This window comes from Excalfactoria chinensis, chromosome 8 (assembly GCF_039878825.1).
Source record: "Excalfactoria chinensis isolate bCotChi1 chromosome 8, bCotChi1.hap2, whole genome shotgun sequence".
Classification (NCBI taxonomy): Eukaryota; Metazoa; Chordata; class Aves; order Galliformes; family Phasianidae; genus Excalfactoria; species Excalfactoria chinensis.
The window spans coordinates 6146840-6172685 of record NC_092832.1 but is presented as its reverse complement, the minus strand read 5'-3'; the positions used below and the strand labels follow the sequence as shown (position 1 = coordinate 6172685).

The 25846-nt window shown below is 37.7% G+C and overlaps 1 protein-coding gene across 4 annotated transcripts in view; it reads left to right on the top strand.

Annotated features, from left to right (window-relative positions):
• CAMSAP2 (calmodulin regulated spectrin associated protein family member 2) overlaps positions 1 to 25846 on the top strand; it is a 65895-nt gene that overhangs the window by 36259 nt on the left and 3790 nt on the right. The window contains exons 5-17 of one of the 4 annotated variants that reach the window (XM_072343087.1): positions 1369 to 1401; positions 4875 to 5016; positions 8205 to 8344; positions 13521 to 13614; positions 14703 to 14796; positions 17269 to 17339; positions 18101 to 18170; positions 18879 to 21090; positions 22111 to 22247; positions 22719 to 22939; positions 23953 to 24052; positions 24623 to 24738; positions 25588 to 25706. In XM_072343087.1, the coding sequence (XP_072199188.1) occupies positions 1369 to 1401; positions 4875 to 5016; positions 8205 to 8344; positions 13521 to 13614; positions 14703 to 14796; positions 17269 to 17339; positions 18101 to 18170; positions 18879 to 21090; positions 22111 to 22247; positions 22719 to 22939; positions 23953 to 24052; positions 24623 to 24738; positions 25588 to 25706 (3549 nt within the window). The remainder of the gene's footprint in view (positions 1 to 1368; positions 1402 to 4874; positions 5017 to 8204; positions 8345 to 13520; positions 13615 to 14702; positions 14797 to 17268; positions 17340 to 18100; positions 18171 to 18878; positions 21091 to 22110; positions 22248 to 22718; positions 22940 to 23952; positions 24053 to 24622; positions 24739 to 25587; positions 25707 to 25846) is intronic. The other 3 variants (XM_072343088.1, XM_072343089.1, XM_072343090.1) reach the window with 3 other exon arrangements.

The following is a 25846-nucleotide window of genomic DNA, read 5'->3' as shown; positions in this document are numbered from 1 at the left end:
TGTATTTACCCCAAGACCTGAACTCCTTAAACATATTTTAAAATGAGTTTAAACAGTGCAACTTTTTGTGTGAAGGTGAAGCACTAATGCTATAGTTCCACAATCATTTTAATATAAGTCCCCACTGCTAGCAACAGTTAACCCACCAAGAAGACAGCTTTGGAGCAGGATGAACTTCCTGATCTACTCAATACACAGCTGCATGAATACTAGCTACGGTGCAAGGAAGAGAGTGGGAAGAAGGGCCTGATGAAGGGCATGACTGCCTTGGTTTTTTTTTGGCACCATACAGTGAGTTTATGCAGAGTTGAATTTAATTTGGAATCATGTTTAAAACTTTATTTGTAGGAGATAAAAGAATCTTGTAAAACTGCAGGTTTTCAACCAAAACTGTTTTTAATTTTCTCTTGGAAAAAAAAAAAAAAAGGAAAAAAATACCATGAAACCAAGTCAGGATTACCTTGTCAGGTTGGTTGGTTGGTTGTTTATTTTAAGTGACCAATTCTAAGTAATTTTTGTAATAATAGTTTGAGAGACGTTCAATTCCCATTGTGTTGTTCCAAGAGATTTCAGCTTTTCTTCATCCATTAAAGTACAGAAAAATCCACTAAATTCAGTATGTTCCACCTTAAGTTCTTAGGTCAAATTTGTGACTTTGTTAATGTGTCAGTTTAGAATTTGTATATACCAGTTCTGATCAGTTCCCTGTGAGTAGTCAAACCTCCTTCTATGTGTCAGGTCATTGCACATCATGCAGCTGATGCTTATATGAGTTGTCATTGCAAAAATATAACTGCTTGCACCTCTTGTTGTGAAAACTGCTCTATGACTGTTCAGAAATATTCTAAGCATTACAAACCTGTTTGGCTTTGGAGTGACTAATGCAAACTTCACTGCAATTGGTTGTAATGTACTACAGTGTGTTTGTACCTTTTTTCATTGCTTTAGCTTCCCTGCTTCTCCATATACGCTGCTGGAGTTCATTTTGATACTTGTGAAATCGTAACTTCAAGTCTCAAATGAATTCTTTAGTCAGATTGCATATTCAGGGTACAATTACATGTGTGAAAGCAATTAACAGAACTGCATTGATATGACAATCTTATCTTTTATGTGGGAAAATGATAACGTTGATCTACTAAGACTGAAGATGCATATTTTTATGGTATTATTTGTGGTAATGAGTTCTATACACAGTGGCTGTAGTGCTCTAATGTTTACCATTAAATTATAATTTACTGTTATACAAAATGAGAATGTTGAAGAAAATTGCTTTGTAAAAATGGTGAAATCTGATAAATTGTTTTTTTTTTTTTTCTTTGCTTTCTGCTTTTATTCCTTTTTTTTTTCCTACTGCTTCCTCTGAAGTCTCCTACCAAATGGTATTGGAAACTGGTTCCTGTAAGTTTGCCCAACTGCTTCACTTTGATCAATTAGCTTATTTTGGGAATGGCTTTGTCCATGTCATGCTGGTCTAATTATTCATTTCATGTAGCTCTTAAAGATAATTAGATAAGAGATTACTCTGAAAAGGTGTTGTTAATAAAGGTAAAGAAACAAAATAATCCCAAGCACCCTGCTTTGCAAGGTAACCTGTGCAAGATGAAGTAAAGATAAGATGCTGGGTGAGATTGACTTGTGCTTTGAGTAAAATGATATTACCAGTTGTTAGCTTCTTTCAAAATATCTTCTCCAAGAATTCCAGTAGATACGTGCTATTAGGTATTGGCAGTATGGATAACATGTTTCCATGGACAGACACACACCATTTGGCTTGGAAATAAGCTAGTCAGTTGTTCAGGTGCATGCAGAACTGCATATTTCTGGTCTGAATTCCAGAGAAGTAATTCCTTATGGCTTCAACCTGCGGATTATCAAATAACTGATACAGCAGTTCCTCAGGTTTTTGTTATCATAAGTAGTAAAATATTGCTCATACTTTGCAAGGACAATTAAAAAATACCAAGGCAGCTGAATGTAGGCAGCACCAGAGATTACATGATGTTCCTGGTGCTGGGATTAAAGAAATGAAAGTTCAAGTACAGTTTTCAGTAGACTAATCAGTATTGAAGTTCTTAATAATTTGTGCCCTACCAGCTATTTCTCTGTAATGCTCTGCATTATATTTGTGACATTTCTACACACACAGACTCTGCTCTTCACAGTATAATCCATTAATTTAGTTGAGGAATTAAATAGAGGGAAAAAAGAAGAGGGGAAAAAAAAACACCTTTTACTGCATTACAGAAAATGTAGCTCATTTTTGTTGATGTTGTTGTTCTATTGATGCAGAGAAGTGGCTGCTTCACAGTAGTTTCAGAATATTTTGCTTCTATTGTTGTCTGCAGTGTTAGTTAAGTAAACTAACTTGATTAAAAATTGACACTTGTAACCAAAACTCACCTACCAGTTGTCCATAAACAACTTACACTAGAGGTATTTACTTTGTGCCTGTTATTTGAGTAGAGATGCAATTGAAACCCTAATGCTACTGATAATACAGTAGGAAAGCAGTGGTTCAAATGTTCTTTTAGTTCAACCACTTTTCTCTGCACTTTACAAAGTGCAGATATTCAATAGTGAGTTAGGCCTCAGCATGCAGCTGGAAACTTGCTCTGAGAAGTGAATTTATAGCACCTTACCAAAGGTAAAGGCATCAGTGTTTCTTATTAATGATTGCCTCGTGAATACACACGAGCACTTCAGGCAGAGTAGCTGATGGGCTTTTAGTTACTTTTTAGCTCACCTTGTTCATATGCCAGTGTCTCAACTGTACTGAGGTCTGTCCAAGTGAATTAAGCTCAAGGATTCCTATTCAGGCTGGTTTCTATAGGGTCTCAGAAACAAAATGCCTGTATTAGCTTTTATGTTTAAATGCACTACAGCATTATAATAGATGTAGAGGTTTGTTTGTCTCTTGCATTATTGCATCCATATTTATTAGCAAAGATTGCAACTGAATAGAAGGGTTTCTTCAAATGGAAGTTAATTACAAATGCAGTGCAATTACCAGTGTCTTCTCTTTTTCGACATAATTTCTTTTATCTTTTCAGCTAAATTGAAACACTATCCCTGTAATAACGTAATGAACCTAGCATGTCAGGTTAGATTTCGTTATTTTCCTGCAATGATGTTCTTGGCATACTCAGCAAGGAATTCAGTCCTCTTTCTAGGTTCACCTTAATGATTTGACACAGTTTCCAGCACTGTTCGTAAGGCTACTTTGAGGCATCCTTGGTGTGACAGCAGGCTTTCACAGAATTTACTATGCAAGACGGTTGCATTATTAATCTAAAATGTTTTTCAGTACTCCATTAAAAAGATTATACTTAAAGGAGTATATAAAATATTACAGAGCTGTTTGGACCATAATGTTAGAGTCCTGTATATCCTGTATCTTCTAACATTATTACATAATTATATCTTAATATTTAACTGGCTTAGTTTTAGTCATTTGGGCCGTGTTTAACACAAGAAAAAATTGTTAGTAATTCATTCTGTGTTAGTGAATATTTAGTGTAGCATGCAAAATATTTGATGCAAATACCAGTCTGTTTCAAATATGAAATGAAGATAAATTCCCCATTATTAATCAGTTACTATTGATGAATTAACCAATTATTAATGCTAATTTGTTAAATTACAAGTTTTCTGGGCTAAATACAAGCCCTTAATTTTCCTAGAACAGATGTCTTCTATTACTAGACTAGATGTGTGCTTCTTGGGTTAGAAGTCACTAATGTAATAAACCCCTGCCATCCCTAAGAGAAATGTAGTGACAGTAAGTATAGCCTTCAGGGTTAGTCTGTGGTTCTACAGGCTTTTTTTTCTTTTTTACCAGCAAAGGTAGTTTAAGCAGTTCCCACCCCACCCATAAAGCCTCCAGCCCTGCCCACTCACTTGCTGTAGAGACAAAGGAGAAGAGTTTTTGGTGGAGCAGAAGTTTTATCATGCACCCCATCAGCAGCTGCTCCAGTACTGCTGAAAGGTGGAGAGTAGCAGACAGGAACGTGCAGCTTCAGCTTTGTTAGAATCATAGAATGGCTTGGATTTAGAGACCTTAAACACATCTAATTCCAGCACCATGCCATGGGCAGGGTTGCCACCCACCCGATCAGGCTGCCCAGTGCCTAACCTGGCCATGAATATCTCCAGGGATGGAGTATCCACGGTTCCTCTGGGCAGTTTGTTCCAGTTCCTTGCCGCTTCTTCCAAGTATCTTACTGTTGTGGTTTAACCCTCTTTTAGTTTAAAACTGTTCTCCTTGTCTTGTAACTTTAAGCCCATGTAAAACATTGGTCTCCATTTTGCTTATAAGCTCCTTTTAAATACTGAATGTCTTCAGTGAGGTGTCCCAGAGCCTTCTTTTCACTGGAATGACATCCTCAAAAGCTTCACCACATTCTGACAAGTCTGGTTTCCAGCTTAATGCGTGTATTTGAATGGAATTTTATTACGAAAATATATTTAGAAATACTCTTGGCATTATAATTACTTCTGTGGTATAACTGGGAAAGTCATCATTCAATACTGGGGTCTCTCTTTTGTTTACATGAAGATCCTTTCTGGTTGAATAGAAATGAGTACTGGATGTTAAATAAGTGGTATGATATTTAATTGAGCTGTACAGATATCATCAAAATTTGGTAGTTTAGAAAGTGTCAGTGTTGTCGTATAGGCTTCTTTCCTCTTAACTGTTATTTCTGGCAATCAAACCAAAGCATATAGTTAGTTCTAGGAAATCTGTAACTGAGAATATTGAGTTATTTATTGAGCACTGCTTTTTCACTGAGTGTAAAGCCTGCAGTATCAATCTGTTTATTCATATGTTTCAGAGCCTTTGTGTTTCTTAATCCCTTCATTTTATATTGTAGGCCCGTTACAGGAAGGAACAAACATTGCTCAAGCAGCTGCCCTGCATTCCATTGGTGGAAAATTTGCTGAAAGATGGTACAGATGGTTGTGCTTTAGCAGCCCTGATCCACTTCTACTGTCCAGATATTGTTAAACTTGAGGGTATGTCTAACATGTCTTAGTTGAAATGTCTCTATTTTATATCTATGTATCTGTGTGTGTGTGTGTGTGTGTGTGTATATATATATATATATATATATGCAAAAGGAAGGTGCTTAATAAGATGCATCAGAGGCATAGTCTGAGTGTGACAGTGTAACCTTTTACTTATGTATTTTTAAACTTGAATAACAAGAATCAAGGTGTCCTTCCACACTGTATTTACTCTTGCGTTGTCACACTGATACAAGTGCATGACAGTGTGTTATTGGAGATATGGCTGTGGCAATGCTTCTGTTGTCATGCTGCAAAATTTGCAGCTATCTGGAGAACTCTGATTCTTGAAGCTGCGTGTTTCCTTGTGTATCTGAGCAGTTACAGATATAAAACGTGGAAGGGTCACTTTTGTCTTTGACAGAAAAGGAGACAAAGCGCGTAGCTGCACTGTATAGCAGATGGTTACGTTCGGGGTTTTTCTCTGATAGTTATAAATATCATTATAAACAAGAGCATATGGTGTAGAACATACTAGCGTCATGCTGTTCTACAATAGCAATTTTCAGATGATGAGCAACTTTATCTTTGCACTGTGGCCTGGTTCAAGTCATATCTTCCGCTTGGCAATTGAGAGCGTCTTGCAGCTGTAAAATGTCTTGGCAGCTAACACCCATCATTTTCTGCCTGTGTTCAGTCTGTGATACCTTTGATGTCGTGGGAACACTTGTATATACAGTCATCCTAAAAAATCCAGGAATATGAACAAGGATATAAAGGTACTGGAATATGGATTTCATATTCACAACCACTTTATAGGAAGATTCCAGACCAGTAGCCTTTGAAGATGAAAGACACTACAATGCATACATTCATACTACAATGCATACATTCATACTACAATGCATACATTCATACTACAATACATACATTCATCACTATTCTTTGGCTCGTGAATTTTCAAAAACAACTTTCAGTGTAGGTGAATGTTGCAGCCAAGTATATACAATTGTATATAGTTTGAGAAAAGTTACTATTTGGGTTGTGTTTAAGCTGGGTAACACCTTGTTTCTTCTTACTGGTTTTAGTATAACATAGAATTATATCTCTTATACTATATATTCTTAACAACAGATTCCTTTAACATCTGTCTTTCAGCACACAACAAGACACTTGTCATCTTTGAACTTCAGTGTTCGTTAGGTGTCTTGCCCTGAAGACATAAAAATGTGTGCCATTGTCTCAGAAATAAATTCAAAGATACTCTAAGCAAATAGAAACACTGTAAGAGACTGTTCCAGTCTTCTCTATGTTTAACATGCATCAACTGCAGTATTAGCTAAACTTCACTGGGATTTTATCCTCTGTTGGAACTGAGGAAGGCAGATAACGAAGGTGCATATGCAGAAGTGCTTAAAAATGCACTAATAACAGAGAGAAAAATATGAATCCAGACTACAGTGCTCTAAAAAAAAATGCTTCCTTCTCATTCAGGCTTAATTTAACTTCCAAATCTAGGTTTCCTTCTAGGAATATAAGACTGTGTCGGTGAGACGAAAGATTGGCTACTGCTTGGAATTATATAATTCCTTTCATGACTTATCATGTTCAATCTCGAAGCTGTCTAGCTTTTTAAAATCTGTACTTGTGTTCAGACTGCTGCAGAACCCCACTTGTTTCATGATTTTAAGTCTTATTCTTGTTTCCTGCTGAAATGTGCTTGTTGCCTGTCTACATGCGTTTGTTGTTCTCCAGCAGCGCCCTAAACTTGAATAGCTTCCTCTAATCTGATGTCTTCTGCTCTGTTTTTTCTTTCTGCTGTTTTGCTCAGGCTACCAAATCCAGCCTTTTCAGTCTCACCCTATGAAGTGGATTTCTGTTCTTGTTATTATCTTCAATAGTTTTTTCTGCAACTAGTCCACTTTAGGTTCATCTTTCTTGACTGTGGATGGTTATAGTTGCACACAGAAATCCAGACTGGCATCTCATTACTGCCTTATACCAAGACATTCCTGTCACTACTAGAAACACATTTGCTGATGCATTCTAGCATTGTTTGCTTTTTTCATAGCTGTGTGATGCTGAAAGTTCACAAACCATCTTTACATGTGTTAATACACGATCGCTTCCTTCTCTGTATCAGTTTCAGGTACTGAATCACATTACAATTTCATCAGATTAAATGTATCAGTTTGAAGTTTTGCATTACTAATTTTGGTCAGTTTAGCCAAATATTTTTTCCGTGATTTTCGTACAGGGAATTGATTGGAGTGATGGAATAGTTTTGAGTCCCTCAGGATGGGAACCCTTATCCTTCTAGCATCCAAGTAGATTCTTTTTCCAAACGCAGCTTGAAGCCTACACTCTTGAAAACTGTTACCTGAAGCTCTGTCATCCACTGTTGCCTTGGGGGGAAGCAGCAATAAATGCTCTGTAAATCAAGTAGATTTATTTTCTTTTATTTTCTTCAGTTTTGCTTTTTACAATGGCTGTCTTTTTTTTTTGTTTTTACTTCAGCTTCCAATTAACTGTCATAAAAAGAGAACCAGGCGGTTAGCTGGGCGTAAGCTGCTTAGAGCTTAGAATGGTCTAACTGCCCCATTCCATTCACTGCTATCAGTGCTCGGTTGTAAAGTAGCTCCTTGAAACGCACAGGTGGTGATTCGTGAATCAGACACTTCTGATTTTCATAAAGATTCACATCAAAGATAGAAATCCACAATAGTAAATATGTGACACTAAACTGATGCTGCATTTATGGGAAAACTCAGAATTAATGGCATTAAAATGTACTGTATATGTGAAGAGAGCTTGGTGAAGAAGCATGTGTTCCTGTATAGAAAATCTAAACAAAGGAAATGTTTTTTAGTGATTGAATTTGGGTTTTTATTATATGAAAATAGCAGGTGATCAAGAATAACTGCAGTTTCATTGAAGTCAAAGCAAGAAAAAATAAACTTGTCAACAGTTTAAAGAAAAGATTAGAACAATATTGCAAGGTACAAAGCTGCGTTAAGGTAGAATGTAGTACTGTAATTTCTTAAGTTTCTGAAATAGCAGAATACATCTCCTTATGCAGAAAAGAAAAAATCACGTTCAGATTTATGCAGAAATGCTCCAGAAATCCAGCGAAAACAAAAGCACTTACTGCAGATCGGGAGCTGTATCTAATCTTCACTTCTATTCTTCTTTTGTAGATATTTGTTTGAAAGAGACGATGTCTTTGGCTGACAGCCTGTATAACCTACAGCTGATTCAAGAGTTTTGTCAGGAATACCTGAACCAGTGTTGCCATTTCAGTCTTGAGGACATGCTCTATGCAGCTTCATCAGTAAAGGTAAAAAGTTACGAATTAAACACTTTGAAAATGTAAGCAGTGTCCACAGGGCTGTTTCTTCTAGTAGTACTGTCAAGCCTTTTGATCTGCTGCTGCATGGCTGAGTGGAAGAGCGTATTACATCTCTTGTGGTACAACAAGCAACAAATTGCAGCAGGATGTAGAACTACTTTCTTTTGGCAGCTAAGTCGGTCTACTAATTTTAAGCTATTTTCAAAAAAGTACGTTTATACCGACTTGGATTTTGTGCAAAATGATTTCACTCTTTCTTCTTTCTTACTGTTGGTTAAAATGCGAAGTAGCCGTTTGCATTAGTTTTAACTTTGAAGACACGGAAGCGCAGAATTTTGAGTTGTTGTTCATGGAATTATTGCTCATGCTCATTTTTCATCTGTGCTTACAGTAATTGCATGTGTTTTGAACCTTCAGGCTTTTTTTTCACGTTGGGCAATGTGCTCTGTTCTGTGTGCTGTTTATTTCTTTTCAGGTTTTGCTCTCCTGAGTTAATTTCGGTGACAAAGATAAGCAGGGACACAGGTGGAAATACCTCTTTTTTTGTTGTTTTTCTAAGGTTCTTTTCAGAAGAGTAAAATCATGTGGTTATCCTGTCATTTCTAAGCAGCATGGAAATTCAGAGGAACTAATTTATTTCTTGTGTGATTGTAACTTCAGTTCTTCATTATTGTGGGGTTTTTTTTCCTGTATAAATGCTCTTTATTTTCTTAAGTTTCTTGTTGGCCTGCCATTGGGGAATGAAATATTATTTTTACGGAGTCAGCATATCCATTGCAGATGGTCTGTAATTGGTTTCTAAGTATCTGGGTCATTTCACTGCTTTTTATGATTTTTACAGCACTCTCCCAAGCTGAGTCACAGAGGCCAGAGCCTGAATACAGACAGCTTTGTTGTCTCCTGTAGGGTTGAACCCAATCCTTTTCAAATAAGTAATAAGCTGCCAGGATGAGTAAGGGCAGCAGGACCAGCCCCTCTAAGTCTAGACTACTTTGCCGTTGCTGTTTCTGTGTATGCAAAGCTGTCTGATGACTGCTTTCAATCAGCTTTGGGTGTTTTAAAACTTTATATAAATTAATTTACCTGCGTACTTGTAGCAGGTCTGTTGTATTTGCAGCCTCTCTTGTCTCTGTTTACCCATGTGGTCCCATAGGTATCATGGGAGATACTGATTTGAATTGTATCACAAAGCAGTATAAAATAAGAAGCTTAATTTAAATGTTTTGCCAGTATCCCAGTGCATCATTTTGGACACTTCTAAAATGCTACAGGCTCGATAATTTTGCTGTTTCTGAACAGTGTTTTTATAGGGAATTTAAGAGTTCCTTCAAAGATTTTGAGTATTTCTAGAACTGAGAAGGGGCCCTTTGTGACCATGTTTTTACAGGTTGCTGTGGTGTGGATACTTATTTAGATGTAAATTCCACACAGTTGGACTGCCAAGTTTTTCTTTTAAACCTTGACATGGAAACTTTGGCTGGTGCTATGAACTCGGTTTTTCCAGTGTTTAGAATAATTTACTTTCAAAATAAATGCAGAGTTAAAGGAGCTCTTTCTAAGCTTTGCAGTGCATCTGATGAAAGGGGATCTTAAGAAATTGATACGTTCCCCAAAGAATTTCATTGTCACTTGGAGAAAACTTATCTCCCAAACAAGTATTTTCAATATTCCACATTGAATTAAACTGGTCTACAGAATGTATTTACTTGGGACTTCTTAGGATTTTTAGCATTGTGCTTTCAGGTGTCCATCAACAAAAAAATCTCTTTATTTTCAGGGTGACTCATGCAGTTCAGTAGGTGGCACTATGACACTTTGTGTAAAAGTCTGTTATGCTCTTAATGGTGCCAGAAATAACAAAAGAGAATCAAACCACTGATATGTTGCTGGAAAAAGCTTCAAGAAAAAAAGGAGTTGAGTTTTTGGTACGACAGTGCTTGCCCTAGAAATTACACCAGGTATCCTGACTTGGTGCTAAGTGGTCAAGCACCAAGTGCATACCCTACAGTCTTTGACGGAGTCAGTGTGAGATGCATCACAATAGCAAACACCTTCTGTTAATTACACTGCTATTATTAATAGAAGAAATCCATTAATAGCAGACTGCTGTTCACCTAATGCATTCATTTCCTCTCACAAGTCATGCTTACACACTTACTCGGTTATTTTCATTGGGTTGGAACGATGCTTGGGAAGCCAACAGTGTCCTCCCAGCAGCAGGGACTGTGGTAGCCACTAGTGGCTTTTTGGAAGGTGTCCACAGAGTGTCTCGAGAGGCCTCTTCTCTCATTAATGGTGTGTGTAGGTATATGTAATAAGTTTGTGTAGTTGATCTGCGCAGAGCAGCTACTGCTTTCTTAGTGTTGTTCGGGTTATACAAAGCTGTCACAGGGGTCACTTGTCCTGTGCAGATTTGTCCAGCTCCTGCTATTGTGAGTTCTCACAGATTCAGGACCACGAGCATCTGCAGCATCTGTGTTTTTAGGAGACTTTTGTGTGCATTGCTTAGCACATTTGCTTCCTGTATTTGGCTGCTGTTTTCTGTTAACTAAGAATTCATTCACTCCAACTTCCACAGAGAGGGTTTTTATTCAGGTGAATGAAAGATTTCTGAATGAAACAATTGTGAGACGTGGTTTCTGCCTCTCATCTTAGAAAGATGTTACACTGACCTAAGCGTGGGCCCAAGTCAGAACTGCTTAGAATCTGAATTAAGCTCATGGGTGCTTTATTTTGCACCTAGTTACTAACAAGAGCTGACAGAGCAAACATTTGCATCGTAAACCAAGTGGAGAACATGGTTCCAGAGCTTCCTTTTTTATCACTGGAGAAAATCTGCTGAGTTGTGCAGGAGAACAGACCGTCTGAAGACTTGTTATAGAATTAAAATATGCTGCATTTGAGCAGTTGTGAATGCATGCGCTTTCCTATGTAAAGGAGTTGGTGACTTAGCTAACAACATGAGTAGAAGGTCTAATGAGCGTCCTCTGTGATGTGAAAAATGATTGTTGTACATGTTGCATAGGTTAATCCTGGAAATTAAGGACTGGGCTTCATCCAGTAGTGCTGTGCAGCTTTCCCTCTTATCTCAAGGCAGCCGTGCAGATGAGGCTGCTACCCTGTGTAAGCCCATATAAGCGTGCATCTGGGCTCTGTAAGGACCCAGAAGAGCAGCTGGCTGTGCTTGGTGAGGCACTTGGAATGGGTGGAGGAGGTTAGCACAGGAGATACCTTCGCATCTGGGTGGTTTAAAAGGAGTAGAGATCAGGAGGAAGTTTCAACCAGTGAATAGTTGAAGGGATTTCCCTCCCAAGAAGTACCAGACCCTCCTCAGTCATTATTTGAAGGGAAACAGTGGGCTTTTATTTCACTGATGTTAGGAAGCCTTTGATGCAGAAGCAAGTAATAACTTAAGACTTCATATTAAAGATAAGGGATGATTTCCAGTAGCAGAAGATACAATAGCAAAAATGCATACTGCTATATCTTACTACATGCAGCTAGTGAACAGTCTGCAGATAAGGTGGAAATATAAAACTGGAAAAAGTACAGCAGGTGGTTTTAGTGTATGTGAAGCTGCAAGTCTGCCACCTGCTGAGCAGGATTTGCAGCCCGTGTGAACTGTTCAGAGCTTAGTTGTGGACTGGTTTTCCAACTAGTGAAATACTGTTATGTTTCTGATTGTTCCTGTGTGTATGTGCATGTAGTAATCATATATGACAAGCTATTAGAACTGGCTGGCATGATCAAGGCAAAATCTGTGGAGATAATGTTCCAGCACTGGCCAGCACTGTTACTGCAGGCCCACAGTTAGTTCATCCAAAAAACAAATAAAAAATGAAGCTATTGGCCGTCTGTCTTCCCCTTGGATAATGATTAACATACTGCTCTGACTACAAATGACATGAGGGAAAGTGCAGTTTCCAACATGATTTTTCATCACAAAACATCAGCGTAGCCTGAGTTCTAATGGAGCTGTGCAGCCAACACTTCCACTTTTCTTTGTTAAGTACTGGGTTATGGAAAAACAAGCTTCATTTCAGCAGCTCAGGACCGCATAGAAAATATTTTCAGAAGAAACATCTGAGACCTTGATAGAACAGCCGCGCTATTCAGTGCAGCGTCTCCACATAGAAGTAGGAATAGCCATATTTAAATACAGTACTACTTGAGATGGGAACAAAGCTGTGATGACAACATGTTATAATTTCATAGTAAAAAATATTTCAAGTTAGAAATGTACAAGTGTCAGGGGAAGGAAGGCGGAAAGTATTAACAGATGGCATAGAAATTGTAACGTTAAAGACCATATTTTGTCTGAAAAGTAGATATCGTTCTGTTGATGTATATTCTCTTCTGGTTGTATCAGAGTGCTACAGTTAGCATTTAGCTTGCACAGAAAAGGTTTTGCTATGCATCTTTCCTCATTCCATTTCTACTGTACTGAACAATCTGATAGAGTGTTTTTCCTGCTCTATTCATAGCTTGTCTTTAATAACTGTGGCAACATCTGGCTGATCCCTTCACTGTCTACTAAACTACGTGAGCAGCTTTCATTCTAAGAGCATCCCTTCTCTGAAGCGGAGGCTTATCTGCATTAGAAATGTCCAGGAAAAATAAATCTGAATCAGAACTGTCGGATATTTTAAATTACATTTTGAAACGTACTGATACTAAATGAAATCATCCCAATTCTGTAGGAAACGTTTCCTTTTTTACGTTTTGGTTTATTTGATAAAGATATCCTTACACCTAATGTGTATAATTGCTTTCTGTAATAAATTGATATTCTAGTGTTTTTGTCAGATGTTTACTTGCTGTCAAAAAAACTTTTCTGCTTAAAAACAGCCGCTAACTGGGAGATTAACAACAGGAAGCTTGCAGACCTTACAGTCACATATACCTGAGCCACCCAGAGATCTGTTTTGCTGTAAAAGGTTAAAATAAAAGTCCTGTACTGCTGTTTTTACTTCCTTAGGGCTTTTTTTTTCTAGTCAGGGATGTTAGATAGATGGTACTGCAAGTCACCATTACTCATTGCATTTTTAAGGAAGCAGTGGTGATGTGAATGTAGACTGGATGAAACAGAGTCACTGTTTATTCTCTTTGCCTGCAGCTATGGGTTGTGTTTTAACATACATTCCTTCGATTCTTTTTCCTGTAGAGCAACTACATGGTGTTCATGGCTGAACTGTTCTGGTGGTTTGAAGTGGTGAAGCCATCGTTTGTACAGCCTCGTGTTGTCATGCATCCCCAAGGTAACTACATAAAGGACTGGTTTTCATATGTGTGTTTTTAATGTGTATGAGTTCAGATCACTGTAGCGTTCCCAAATGCTGTGAATATCTCCATTAACAGGCTTTGGCATTGTACCACCCCTTAAAGAAGCAAAGTGCTTTTTCCTCATGTTAATCTTCATCTCATCTTATAAATCATAATTAGTTTTTGCTGATTACTACAAAAGCCTCATTTGAATTATAGTGGCATAATCATTGGCAAATTTTCCTGACCTAAATAAGCCTAGAACTTATTATGCCCTTGCAGGGATTATATCCAGAATAAGGAGTCAGGATCAGAATTTAGCCTGAAAAATTGTATGTCTGAGGAAGAGTTTCTAAGAGGAAGAAACAGAAATGTGGAGGAAGCAGACACATAGTTAACTTGCATTTTGCACTGGATGCAAGGCACAGGCTTTTGTTGCAAAACTGACAGACTTTAAAATCCAGTTTTCAAGTAGATGTTGAGATATAAATGTAGAGTTCCTGGTATTTTAAGCATTCATATAACAGTGATGTGATTGTTTCTCCAGGAGCTGGGAAGTGAATTCTGTTGTGTGACTGGAACACCTTTTTTTGTCTGTTTATATAATTTATAACACAGAAAGATATGATACAGTTTTGTTTTAGTATTGCTAACTAATTCAAGTGATGGCCAAAATACTGTTCCCTAAATGGAATATCAGTCCTGGTTTGTGGGGAAGAAAGTTTTTTTTCTAACAGAAAACCGTCTATTTGAGAATATTTAAAAATAAAAGAACACTTAAATATTTTTCATTTGAAAATAATAATAATAATTCTGTGTCTCTTATTGAGATACCTTTTAATGTTTCCTTTGCCTTCTCTAGTCTGTTTGTCTATTGTCTGAATCAGTGTCAATATGAAGACTGTGGAAATGGTAAACCTGAAAGGAAGCGACTGCTTTTTCAGTCTATATAATGAAATCTCTGAACATTATTTATTTTTTTTTAATCTTTGGAAATAATTACTTCAGATTATTTCAGAAATCTTTTTTGCTCTGGATCTTGAGTTCTAAACTATGGTAACTTGAGCTTTATTCTTCTTGGCAGCTGAACCTGTGAAAGATGCAGCTTCTGCTCACAGTATGAATGCTAACAGAAGAAATTACGTGGATGGCCCGTGTGGTTCTGACTTAGTAGCCAGGTAAAGCCAGAGAGTCAGTAGTACCTTTCACAGTCTTTTAATCATTCTCTCGATATGGTAAGGGAAGCCTTTCAGTGATCTGAGCTGAACCTACTGAATGGGAGGTAGAGTTGCATTATGTTTATAAAGTGCGGTCAAAGGTTTATTGATGGCTTCTAGTCTGACACAGAAAGGACAAAATTAGCATTTTAATTGAATATTCAGCAAATTCTTCCTTGCCAGCCCTTGTTGATTGTTGTTTTTTATTTAGGAATCTATACCACCTTTGAATTAGGGAATATGGTTTCTTATAATCATAAAAGGGCATGATTCTGAATTATTCTACTGCCTGTATCTCATGTGTTTCCCATGCAGACAATGAAGTTATTTGAGTGTAAATGAAGCTTCTATGCCAGGAGAAAAATAAACAGTAGTTTTCAGTATACTGTTTGGAACAGAGAGGTTCCCAAGGCCAGTTCACACTGTGCAAAGCTACTGCAAGTTAGCTCTTTATTTTATCCTTTCTTTCTACAGAGCATATCCCTGCTCCGACAAGTTCCATTAGTAACAAAGGATCTTCTTCACCTAAAAAATATGTACACTTTGTCCAAGTGTGTATGTTATGTCTGTACTGACTCGTAAAGAGGATTTACTGAGAGCTTTAAGTTAAGCATCTGAATTCAATTCATAAACAAACCAGCACTGTTCCAAATTGAACTATCAAGTCTGTAAGTTGCCACCATTGTGTTTTGTAACATGGCTTATTTTTCCCAGACTTGTTCAGTAAAAATCATTGTGAAGTCTGTATGGTTGGTGGTGAGTAACGTATTCTGCAGTCTCATTGCAACACCTGTTTAGTTTCTCTAAAAGCAGTGGAGATGTTTTGGTGCTGGAGTATTACGAGAGCAAATCTGTAAGTAGTAGAAAGAGCTGCGTCTTTATTCGTAGACTGATGTACTTGATACAACTTGGTGGTACTTCACAGCATCAAGAGATGAAGAAGAGGCCTGAGGAGTTAATTCAGACGCTAGAAAGTGTAGGCTGCATTTTGCCATCAACCAAGATTGTTCTGACTGCAGGATGTCTTGATCCTGGCTTTCATTCTTGTTGCAACTGGACATTCCTGCCTGCTTTTCTGTGTGACGTAGTCACTTCAGTACACAATGACAGGAGCAAAAAAAAAAGTAACCCAGTCAGAGAAAGTAAATGTTTTTCTGCTGGCTGAATTACAGCAGTGACTCAGGGTAGACTCAGTGCAGAGCCAGAGCAGTACAGAGGAGTGGGTCTGAGGCAGCACACAGTTATGATGTCTGAGTTGCCATGGAACCACAGTCTTGGTGCCAAAATCAGTCATTTACTGAGAGAAAATGAATTACAAAGATTTTCTTGTGGTAAAACAAATTTTCAGATTAAATGCGTACTTGTCTTAAGGTAATTTAGGAATATTGATTTAAAAGCTTTCACAGAAATCTCAAATGCCATTTAAAACAGATATGTTTAGCTTTTGTGCAGTGATATTAACACCAAAAGTCATGCATTAATGGGAAACTGTTTTGAGTAGTTTTAATGCGTACTTACAGAAGGTGGTGTTGTGTACTATAAACTAACAATGTTTTCATTAAATTGACGTGAATATCTTCCCCACAAATATTCTTCAGAAACATTTCTAAAGCGTACTGTATCTAAACTATAAAGGCACGAGGTCTTGAAAGCTAATTACTGAAAGAAAGAATTTGGGAGTGAACAAAATTCAGAACATGAAAAGTTTTAATCCGTCACGTTTTGAAGTCTGACTTCTTTACATGTTCTGCATACAAAAGCATCTATCTTGGTGCATGTCTGTGTTTGGTACCGAAGAGGCGCCTGGTTCCAATCACTGCATTATGAAAGCCTATTGTGGATTAAAACAGGTAGTCTATTACAAACCTCTGTGAACCAGAAAAACAAACTGTTTTAACTAGAAAGAGAGAGTAGAACTACTGTTCTAGTGGTGAATATTATCATTATTGTACTTAATATATGTCACAGAATCTCCTTTATCCACTCCTTGCACATACTGCGGTTGAAGCACAAAAATGTCAGGTTAAGCAATGGGAAAGAGAGTTGTGTGAAGACTGTGGTATTAGCTGCAATCAATCAGCTTGTTTATTTTGATGCTATTAAGTCAAGCCTTAAAACGAGAACTTCCTAACAATGATATTTACTTGAAAGTTACTCAGGAGATGTGTACATTAACAAAACCAGCACTGCTCTGTGGCCATTTCAATAAGAGAAATACCTTCTTGATTTTGTGTCTATCTACATTGAGTCTAGGTAAAGGTATTAATATAGCGTGCTGCTTGTAACTAATGCTTCAAGAGGAGAATTACTCCTCACTTTCTCCCTTGTCTGAAAAAATAAATCCTTTGTTGGCACAGGACATGAAGTCTTGGTGTACTTTTGTAATGTGGCTTTTGATGTATTGCTTCTAAGTCAATGTTTCTTGCTTTATAGATTGGAAAGTCCAGGTTACACGCCGTCTCACCAACTGCATACACCCCAGCAGCCTTATTCATCTGTCCCAGGTAACATTTCATGAATGGATTTAAGGGGTAACGAGACAAGGTGTCATTCTGAGTAAATTGCTACCTTATTTAAATTTCTTCAGAACTCGTTAATGCTAGTTGTTGCTGAGAGCCTTACATGAAAGGCTAGTGAATGAGTTCTGTCATTTGTAAAATATACAAATGGGAAACTTTGTGCTTGTACTGCTTCCTTTTTTTTTTAATTTGAACTCATTTTTCATTACATGAAATACGGCTTACAACAATTATTTTTAGTGTACTTTAGTAATATCTGTAGTAATAACTGGTTTCCCAAAGGATAAGTCCTGCCTGACCAGCTTTCTATGGTATTCTGTGATGGCACAGCTGCCCAGAAAGGTGTGGTGGATCCCCCATTCCTGGAGTCATTCAATGTCAGGCTAGATCAGACTGAGCGACCAGACAGAGCTGTAGATGTCCCTGTTCATTGCAGGGGAGCTGGACTAGGTGACCTTTAAATGTCCTTTCCAACTCAAATGCTTCTATGATTCTATGTTTTACTCAATAATAAGTTCTTTGATGTCTAAGGAGTATAGCATATATATATATATATATACTTATATATATATTCACACATACTCAGGATGAAATTAATTAACTCAGTTGCTCAAGTTGTGTTCTCAGAAGAAATTTCTGCTGTTGTAGCATTTTAAGTAGTGAAACAAATTTGTTAAAGCAACGGAAGTAACTGCTATGAAAAATCACACTAATGTTATCTTGGTTTCCACTTTAATTTCACTTAGGAGTCATCAGAAGGTCCACATCAATGTCTTATGTAGATGGCTATGTAGGGACGTGGCCAAAAGAAAAAAGGTAAGTAGTCCTACCATAAGAATTGCTTAGAAAATGATTGTGTTGTAAATTCTCCATTATGATTTGAATTTTCACATTCTTGTAATTAGTTTACAAAAGTGGAAAGCAAAGAGAAAACTGTGTCATGGATTAAGATCTCAATAATAGGAAACAACCTTAAGAAATAAATTATTTTTAAAATTATTAGTGTTAAGTATGTTTATGTTTACCTACTACAGTTAGACAAATGAGTTAAGAGTCGCGTTGCTAATGAGTTCGGTAGTATCAAAAAGTACTATCAAAAATGCTATTTATTTCTATATAGTAAGAACAGTCAGGCTGGACAAATGTCTCCTTTTTCAGTTACAACAGTCATAAACTCTGAATGTACAGAATGTAAGCTAGAGTTAAAATGGTGAGAGTTAAAAATGAAGGGTTATTCTGCAAGTCTAATTTCTCTTTTCACACCTTCATTCTGATCTAGACTGGTGATTTTTATTTTCTTGAAGTGCCTCAAACTAATTCGAAGCAACTAAAGAAAGTGTTATTAGATTCTATGTTATTGTGCACTTTTAATGTATTCTGTTCGCAAATGAAGTGGGTCAAAATATGATACACGTAACAGTCCATTTAATACTACAGTATTCAACTAACTTGTAGAACAAATATGAATATTTTGTTTTTAATCGTGAGTTGCTCAGTTATTTCCTTTATTCTTACCTCTGTAAGGTCATCGTTACATGGAGTTTCATTTGACATTTCTTTTGACAAAGAAAAAAGCATTCCAGTACCTTCTTCAAACAGAGGTATTACTAGATCTGTGAGCAATGAAGGCCTTACATTAAACAACAACCGTGTGCCCAAACATATTAGGAAAAATCTGTCCTTCAGACCAGTAAATGGAGAAGAGGAGAATCAAGATATTGAAGAGGAAAAGGACACAGTAGCTCATACAGACACAAAGGCACATCATTCTTTTACCACAAATAAAAGAAATGCCAATGAAAGCAGTCGCTGCAGGTTTCCAAACGGAGCTTTGCAAAACAGAGCTGTTCTGGATGAGTTTGGCAATCAGATTGAGACACCGACAATTGAAGAGGCTTTGCAGATAATTCATGACACCGAGAAATCTCCCAGAGTTATCCAGACAGACCAAATTACAAATGGGTTCTTTCTTCACAATCAGGAAATGAGCATCTTGAATTCAAACGTTAAGCCAAACCAGCCTACCCCTGATCTGATCACAGACACAAAAGGTGCTTTAAGTCCCGTGACTGACAATACAGAAGTCGATACTGGAATACACGTTCCTTCGGAAGATATTCCAGAGACTATGGATGAGGATTCTTCTTTAAGAGATTATACTGTAAGCATGGACTCTGACATGGAAGAACCATCTAAATTTCTTCAGGATTATGACATAAGAGCTGGCAATCACAGAGATCAATTAAGTCCCTGTCCCAGCTCAGTAAGTACCAAGTCGCAGGCTGGCAGCAGTGCTTCTTCAAGTTCAGGGGTTAAAATGACTAGTTTTGCAGAGCAGAAATTCAGAAAGTTGAATCATACAGATAGTAGAAGCAGTGGCAGCAGTTCTCAGAAAACCACACCAGAAGGTTCTGAGCTGAATATTCCTCATGTGGTTGCTTGGACTCATATTCCCGAGGAGGCATCTGTTCCCCAAGGAAGAGACACTACGCAGTTACTGGCTTCAGAGCTGGTACATCTTAGGATGAAGCTGGAGGAAAAGAGACGAGCGATTGAAGCCCAGAAGAAGAAAGTTGAAGCTGCTTTCACTAAGCAGCGGCAGAAAATGGGAAGAACGGCATTTCTTAACATTGTGAAAAAGAAAGGCGATGGAGTGTCACCTCTCCGAGAAGAAGCAGCAGGAGCTGAAGATGAGAAGATATTCACTGACAGTAATAGACTGAAAGAAAGAGAAACTCTAAAAACAGATGAACAAACTAATAAAGCTTCAGAATCGCTGAAAGAAAACACTGAAAATTCTCACAACAAATGGTCAAAGTCTCCTGCTACTCCTATGGATGCTGAAAAGCAGTGGAATTTAGCGAGCCCCTCAGAGGAAAATTATAATGAAGGAGATATCTTAGAATATACCAAATCTATTGAAAAGCTAAATTCTTCCTTACATTTTCTACAACAAGAAATGCAGCGTCTGTCCCTTCAACAGGAGATGTTGATGCAGATGAGAGAGCAGCAGGCTTGGGTTATTTCTCCTCCTCAGCCTTCTCCTCAGAAGCAACTTCGGGAGTTTAAGTCTTCACCGAGGCAAATGGGAGCTCCATCTCCCATTGCACCTTTCTCACAGGAATCTCCTCGCTCTTCACATCAATCTCCACAGTCATCCAATAGGAAGAATGCATCTTTTCACATAAAAATGCAAAGGACTCCTAGGCCAAATGAATTGAAAATAACACCGCTAAATCGTACCTTGACTGCCCCAAGGTCTGTGGACAGTCTTCCTCGCTTGAGAAGATTTTCCCCAAGTCAGGTTCCCATTCAGACTAGATCGTTTGTTTGCTTTGGAGATGATGGCGAACATGTAGATGAACCTCAGTTGAAGGGAAGTCTTTTGAAGGAAGTCAAGCCTACGGAAGAGGCAGCAAAAGAAGAAGGACCAAAATTTCTGAAGAAGTGTGAACAGAAGTTGGAGGAAAAGGAGATTAAACCGCTTGAATCCAGTGTTTCTGAAGTATTATCTCAGCCCATCGTAGAAACAGTCTGCCTCACCCCTAATGAAGATCAGCTAAGCCAACCGATATTACCAACAGCAGCTCCCAAAACAGCTAACTTAATTGAAGTTTCCCTATCAGATTTGAAGCCACCAGAAAACAAGGAAGTATCTGTTGAGAAATACGAAGGTGAGAGCGATAGAGAACAATTTGAGGATGACCAGAAAGTGTGTTGTGGATTCTTTTTCAAGGTAAGAGAACTACCTGATGCTTATGTTTGCTGCACAGCTTCCTCTGAAAGGGGAACTACTTGGTTCAGATACGGCGTTTCAGTGATGACTTTGTATTGAAGTCAAAGGAGCTGTAAATGTGCAAGCATATCTTCTGCTTTTGATGAGTAATTGACAGCATAAGAGAGGACAGATTCTAGTGTATTGCAATTCTGAGCATGACAGAGTATACCCTTTCCTGGTCATGGGAGAGTGCTGGGGGGTTTTGGTGAGGAAGATGCATGCTGAATGTACATTTCTTTCTAACATAAGCTTTTGTGACCTTAATTAAATATGCTTACTTATCTTTTCAATTCTTACTTTTCCATTCCACGCCCAAGTAAAACTACAGCCTGAGTTTAATATCTCAGTTGTTCACTGAGGAGCGTTTCTCTCTCTGTTGTCTAGCTGTGGGAATATAATCTTTTGAGACTTCCTTTTGAAATTAAAAGTTATATTCGTGCCAGCTTTTAGCTATAATATACATAGGAGAGGGATGTCTAGGCAATGAAAGCGAAAAAGATTTAGCTTTCCTGTCTTGGACTACCTCAAAATCTTGCAACAAAAGGTGAATGGACATGTGCCCTTCTTGTCTGGGAACGTTCCTCAGTTATAAGAAAACATCTGGCTTGATCAGCAGAAGTTATTTTATACGCTGCCTTGTTATTGCTTTTTGTGACAAGTTGCTTTCATCTCCATGTAATCTTCCAAAGCTGAATGCAGGAGTTTATGAGGTCTGGTGTCTGACTCTAAACTAGAACATTGCACTTAGCAATTTTTTTCATCCCAGTGTTCAATTTTGTGTTTCACTTAGGAAGTAAAAATTCCTTTTTAGTATTCTTAAGGAAAATCTTTTGAAATGGATTTGTTTCCAGTTATCTCCAAACTGTGTTAAGATACTGCAACCCAATCTAGAGTTAAGTGTATAATGACAAAATCAGTTGATTAACGTAGACATATTAATATTTGGGTCCTTTTTCCTTCAAATCCTGTTGCTGCTAGGATGATCAAAAGGCAGAAAATGATATGGCAATGAAACGAGCCGCATTACTGGAGAAGCGTTTGAGAAGGGAAAGAGAGACTCTGCTTCGAAAGCAGCAGCTGGAAGCAGAGCTGGAACATAAGAAAGAAGAGACAAGGTAAAACTTAAGTATCCTTATCCAAATGGCAGGTAACCACAAACACAGAAATGTCATAGTTAACAGCGTAACTTCCGTGTCAAATAATTCATCTCAATATATCCAAGGCTGTTTAGCCCTGGAGCCAGATGTGCTTAGGAGCCTAGCTGAAGACACGTGACAGCTGGTCGTGTGAAATCAGCACGTGGCCTCAGTCCATAGCTTACATTGAACATGAGCCCTGCTAACCTGATTGATGCCTCTCAGATCATTACCCTGCCCTGCACTTGATATGCTGAGGGAGGGCTTATCAATGTGGGCTTCAATCTGCACAAATATGCAATGGCAAGTTCCTCTGTTTCTCTTATTGATGTCCGAGAACTCTAAAGTTCTGAAAATCTAATATTTGTGTTTACCTCATTGGCAGTGTGCGAACTATAACTGGTACCTTAGAAAGTTGCTACTGTTGAATTTATCTGATGATTTCTTTAGACGCAAAACAGAAGAAGAACGTCAGAAGAAGGAGGATGAACGAGCACGGAGAGAATTCATTAAGCAAGAATACATGAGAAGGAAACAACTAAAGCTTATGGAAGAAATGGATACTGTTATAAAACCACGTTCTCTGTCAATCAAACAAAAAAAGCCACGTCCAAAATCTATTCATAGGGATCATGTTGAGTCACCTAAGACACCAGTCAAAGGTCCACCAGGTAACCCACGTTCATGTGGAAAAAGAGTCTGTTCATGCTAAAACACCAGCATAGGTTTTGGTACTAACAAGCACGTGCATTTAGAAGTGTCTTGTGCTAAACTGAAGCTGCACGTGTCAAAACCGGAGAGCAAAATTTGTCAATAAAAAATGAAAATATGAATGTCACTTACCTGCTATGCATGCATGCATATATTAAGAAACAAAAGTGTTTAGCTGTATGAAAACCTGTAGAAACAGCAGTGTTTGCAACAAATTTCATACATTCATATGTATTTCTTACCAGTCACTAATCTCTTCTCATACCTGACAAACTTAAGAACGGATAACACTTGGCAGAAAGGAGGTTGATAAATACAATGATCATTGTAAAGTAGGAGTGCTTAGTCAGAATTACATTTCACTTAAGCGTTTGGTATTTGTATTCTGTTTGACTTGCTTAGCTACTGCATGTGTAGTTTTGAGCATCATAGCGGCACCAATCATGTGAAACACATTCATTTAGTTACCAGATGACTACAGTAGTGATGGAAAGAAATCTTGCCAATTTACAGTTAGAAGAAAGTAACCAGACTACTGTTATCCTTTTTTGTTACAGCCTTGTTATGTTACTGGATTTTCTCTAGCAGCTTCCCTCCATCTTCCAATGAAATCTAAGCTATTTCATTATGCCTTCCTAGAGTCCAGTGTAAGCTTTAAATTAAATCTCTGAAGTTTTTGTTCTTTTTAATGAGGGCTTTTTAACTTTTATTGCACTCTTTGATTTGCGTAGTGCCCGTGTTCATGCTTCACGTTAATGCTTAGTTGCAGACCATCCCGGATAGCTACAAATGGTTGTGTGTCAGAAAGCATTGAGAATACAGAGTACCAAATATGCATGCAGGTATATCATGTTCTGGAGGAAGAGTTGCGTACATAAAAGTGCTTAGAAACTTTTGGATGCTGGTGTTGGGTCTAATGAACAGACTCTGCTACTTGCATAGATTTTTAAGCTTTAACTTTGTTTTTATCCAGGTTCACAGCTTTATCGTGTTTTTTCAGTATCTAGTCTTTCACTGGCATCGTTGAATACAGGGGACAATGAGAGTGTGCAGTCAGGCAAGAGAACGCCAAGGTAAAGCTAAAATAACCACTTGTTTTTTAGAGAAACCATCTGTATAAAATTAACATAGATTTGAAAGAGGTGATCTGTATATTTCCTACTCAAGAACAGGTATATTTTTCTGATGCAAGACATGGATTGTTTCCACTCTCAGGCATTAGGAAATAAAACCATGGGCATTTATCTCATTAACTGTACCAAGTAAACAAATGGGGCAGCTGTCAATGAGGTGAAGACGTGGCCTCTTGAATTTACCTGTTTATAGTTCAATCTCAGCTTGTGAATATTTTACTAAACCAGTGTGCTACGTGCAGCTACGTAGCTTCGTTTCTCTTTTAACGTACTAACTTATTTTCTGTGATTTCCTCTAAGTGGTGGTACAGGAAAGAATTGTGTTCACTGAACACAGGAATATGTTTTGCATTTAGAAATTCCTGAAAATGAAATCAGAGATAATGACTCGTAGTGAATTTCAGAAACAAGTCGTCTTTGTGTGTATTCTGTAAAAGTATCTTATTCAGAACGTGAATTTATCCTCTCAATATTGTAGTTTTTAAAATAGCTTTTAAAACTAATGTTTAGGTCTGAGTCTGTGGAAGGTTTCATATCTCCGAGTCGCTGTGGTAGTCGTAATGGTGAAAAAGATTGGGAAAATGCATCTACAACTTCTTCAGTCGCCTCTGCTACAGAATACACAGGTCAGTGACAACAACATTCAGAAAAGTGCCTTTCTGTCAGTGGTTCAAATGTTCTGATTACCCATGTTTGGAATCTTAAAGCTTGGTGAGGATGCTTCCATAGCAATTAAACTATGACATGGTTATAATGCAAGATGAAAATGTGAAGTACATAATAAAGGTACTGACTCAGTAGCATTTATAAACTTCAGTTAGGCTCAGAACAGCTGACGGACTCAAAAGTTACTCTGTGCATTTCAATCTGTCTTGCAAGGCAAGAAGAGTTGAAATTTAAGCTGAATTTAGAGTAGTGTGACAAAAAGCGAAAACAAAATTGTGACAGGAAAATAGTTTTCTTAGTAAAGTGAACTTAAATATCCAGGGCCTTTGTTTCCAAACAGATCCTTTGTGGTTTACTAAAAACTTCACAGTCTGCCTTCTAATTCTTCATTATGTTATGAATACAAAGATAATGGTCTCCTCATCCATTTTCTCCAAACATACACCACAGGGTAATGCAAAGACCTTGCACCACCATCATTAGAAAGACTGTTTTTGCCCACCTAATATCACTTTGTATGGTAAATAGTAAAACAGTGCTAAGTGTTTTTATGTCGACTTCTAGGGAGTTCATGTTTGATTGATGGTCCGGTGTAGCTCTATTTGTGATGGCGGGCACTTGGTAGTAATGAAAGAATGGCGTTTTATTTCTTTGTGAGATTTGTGAACTCTAGCCTAATTCTGATTTATTTCTGAATTTGTGTTTTTGTGCATCTAAAAGGTTAATAGGAAAAGTACTTGTCAGTATTTAAAGTAACACTTTGCTGGGTTATTGACTAATTTAGCTGACTTAACGTTCTTCCCCCACAGGACCAAAGCTTTTCAAAGAACCCAGTGCTAAATCCAATAAGTACATAATTCAGAACGCTCTGGCACATTGCTGCTTGGCTGGAAAAGTGAATGAAGGTCAAAAGAAAAAGATACTGGAGGTAAGGGTATTTTTCCTCTAAAGCACAAATGCCTGTCAAACCACAGCTTAGAAACTAGGAAGAAACTTGAGTATAAATGCACATATTGAAAGGTACCCTTATAACTAAAGCTACTCTTTGGAAATAGCAAATGAGAAGTC